This window comes from Schistocerca piceifrons, chromosome 3 (genome assembly GCF_021461385.2).
Source record: "Schistocerca piceifrons isolate TAMUIC-IGC-003096 chromosome 3, iqSchPice1.1, whole genome shotgun sequence".
Classification (NCBI taxonomy): domain Eukaryota; kingdom Metazoa; phylum Arthropoda; class Insecta; order Orthoptera; family Acrididae; genus Schistocerca; species Schistocerca piceifrons.
The window spans coordinates 305531849-305535039 of NC_060140.1; the positions used below are offsets into that span (position 1 = coordinate 305531849).

The 3191-nt window shown below is 41.0% G+C and overlaps 1 protein-coding gene across 1 annotated transcript; it reads left to right on the top strand.

Moving 5' to 3' along the window:
- The first annotated feature begins 2305 nt into the window (after positions 1–2305).
- Positions 2306–2806, top strand: LOC124788614 (prostatic spermine-binding protein-like). Its single transcript, XM_047255884.1, has one exon. The coding sequence runs from the start codon at positions 2306–2308 to the stop codon at positions 2804–2806; it is 501 nt and encodes a 166-aa protein (XP_047111840.1).
- The last annotated feature ends 385 nt before the right edge of the window (positions 2807–3191 follow it).

Sequence of the window (3191 nt, forward strand, 5' to 3'; positions counted from 1 at the left end):
AATAGACACTTGTCACAGCTTCCACTCCCCTCCATAAAGATAGCGTAAAATTGACAATTGAAGGAGGAGGTCGGATCAGGAAATTCCATGACAAAAAAACCATTCTCTGAAGTTTCAGAGGAAGTTTTCAGTAAGAGAAAGGAATACAGTAAGAGAAAGGAATACGCGCTAATATAGCCTATCTAAACAACGTTCGTTTTACTGATGACGCTATTATTTCCAAGTTCAGAAGTAAACCTGAAAAATCAATTATAATATGAATGTAAGATACATGACGAATATGTCGAAAAGGAAATGGTATAATGAAACTAAAGAAGCATTTGAAGTCATTCTGTATTTATGGCAAGGGTAGATTCTGGGTGGGTAGGCAGGGGAAGAAATGAACAGCAGAGTGAAAATGGCTGCGGCTACTTTTGATAGTAATAGTGTTTTCAGAATTAAATATCTGGTTTTTGTGAAAACAGATGCGTTCGTATAACCAGTTTTGAGTTATGGCAGTCAGACACGCGATTTTTAATAAGTAATCCTTTCATAAACTAAGGGTTTCTCAGCAAGTAATGGGAAAATATATGTTGATTATTAGGAAACACAGGACAAATAAATGGAGTAGGAAACTGAGCCAGTGAACGGCGTAATAATGAAAACGAAATGGAAATGGGTGGAACGTACAGTAAGGTGAACGGATGTGACATGGATCAATGAAGTTCTTTGCTCGATTCCGAGCGATAACTCAAGACCCGAACGACGACGAAATCAAACCGGGGCACATGGCATTACAAAACATATATTACCAACACGGATGCGTGTAGCTCTTAATATCTCTTAGAATCTTGTGAGAAAATTATTTATGTTTACTACGTTGTCGCACTGTGATCACTAATTATGACCATTGCCGCATACGTCTAACAATAATAGAATGTATAGCTGTGAGTTTGTATTAATCCTTTGTACCAGATGGACTCTCCTAAGATATAACATAATGGTTCTATACGATAACTCACTCTTGTTCTGGTGCTCGCGTGATGTAATCATATGATATAAAAGATATCATATTACGTGACCAAAATGAGATTTTCACTCTGCAGCGGAGTGTGCGCTGATATGAAACTTCCTGGCAGATTAAAACTGTGTGCCGGACCGAGACTCGAACTCGGGACTTTTGTCTTACGCGGGGAAGTGCTCTACCGTCGGAGCTACCCAAGCACGACTCACGACCCGTCCTCACAGCTTTACTTCTGCCAGTACCTCGTCTCCTACCTTCCAAACTTTACAGAAGCACTCCTGCGAACCTTGCAGAACTAGCACTCCTGAAAGAAAGGATACTGCGCAGACATGGCTTAGCCAGAGCCTAGGGGATGTTTCCAGAATGAGATTTCCTCTGCAGCGGAGTATGCGCTGATATCAAACTTTGTGGCAGATTAAAACTGTGTGCTGGACCGAGACTCAAACTCGAGACCTTTTCCTTTCGCGGGCAAGTGCTCTACCATCTGAGCTACCCAAGCACGACTCACGACCCGTCCTCTCAGCTGGCTAAGCCATGTCTCCGCAATATCCTTTCTTTCGGGAGTGCTAGTTCTGCAAGGTTCACAGGCTAGCTTACAGTTTTAATCTGCCCGTAAGTTTCATCATATTACGTAATCACAGCTTTCATTCGAGAAGACTGTAAAAACTTAGTTGGATGCTACGAGAGCTAATCAGTTATTTATAGACCGTAGTAATTCTCAGTACTGTATAAGTGAAAATCTTAACTAAATATCTCAGTGGTTTACAATTATTAAAGCACGTGGGTACTGATTATTATCTTGTCTTGTGTGAATTTTAGTAACGAACTTTTATATTTGTAATAATTATTCTCTGCCCGGAGACCGGGTGTTTGTGTTGTCCTCATCATATCATATCATCATCATCGTCATCATCATCATCATCATCATCATTTGCGACAGTGGCTGGATAGAACTGTGAAAAAAAAATCGGACTGTGTAACAACTGTGACATTGTACGGGCGCTAATGACTGTGCATTTGAGCGCCTCACAAACCAAACATCATTATCATCTTTGTAATAATTAGCGACATGGTTAGAGCCTGCGATTAGATTTTTCTGATTTTTAGTCCGATAGCCACAGTTATAGTATTGTTTAACAGAGAGATTCGTAATCAGTTACTTAGAACACCAGAAAAGACGTCCGAAATATTGCGCTCAAACGCTCCGTTAGTAAAAACAAACAGAGAGGCTTACTTTAATCTGAAGACAGTAATTTGGAGAATCCAGCTGAAAACGTCAAATGGGCAATGATGACAACGACGATGACGACAACGATTGATGATGATGGTGATGATGATGGTGATGATGATGGTGATGATGATGGTGATGATGATGGTGATGATGATGGTGCTGACGATGCTGATGATGATGGTGATGATGATGGTGATGATGATGGTGATGATGATGATGCTGATGATGGTGATGATGATGATGGTGATGGTGGTGATGATGGTGATGATGGTGATGTTGGTGATGATGGTGGTGATGATGATGGTGATGGTGGTGACAGTGGTGACAGTGGTGATGGTGGTGATGGTGGTGATGGTGGTGATGATAGTGATGGTGATGATAGCGATGGTGATGATGGTGGTGATGATGGTGATGATCATGGTGATGGTGATTATGATGATGGTGATTATGATGATGGTGATTATGATGATGGTGATTATTATGATGATGATTTGCGTTTATACGACAATTTCTCGTTAAATGGAACTTTGGAACTTATCCTTATTTCGTTACTCTTGACAAGACTTAATTGAATTTTACAAATCACTAACATCAAATCCCCAAATCCTTGGTTAATGTAAAATTTCTTTCTATTAATTTATTCATACACACACACACACACACACACACACACACACACACACACACAACTTACATATCGACGATCACGGACCCTGAAGATCATGTGCCGACCTTACAAAGTTTCTCCAAAGACGGCTTTGGGTCCAGCTCTCATGGGCATCCAGCTGCTGAAGGTCCTTCTGCAGTTCATCCTCTCACCGTTTCCGTTTTCTTTCAATTGGACGGGTACCATCAGGTTTCCCCGTAAGCACAACTTTGGTGCCGCAAGTGTCTGGCTTCAAAAAATGGCTCTGAGCACTATGGGACTCAACTGCTGAGGTCATTAGTCCCCTAGAA

Coding starts and splice junctions, on each gene's coding strand:
- LOC124788614 (XM_047255884.1), top strand. CDS start 2,306: ATGACGACAACGATTGATGATGATGGTGATGATGATGGTGATGATGAT.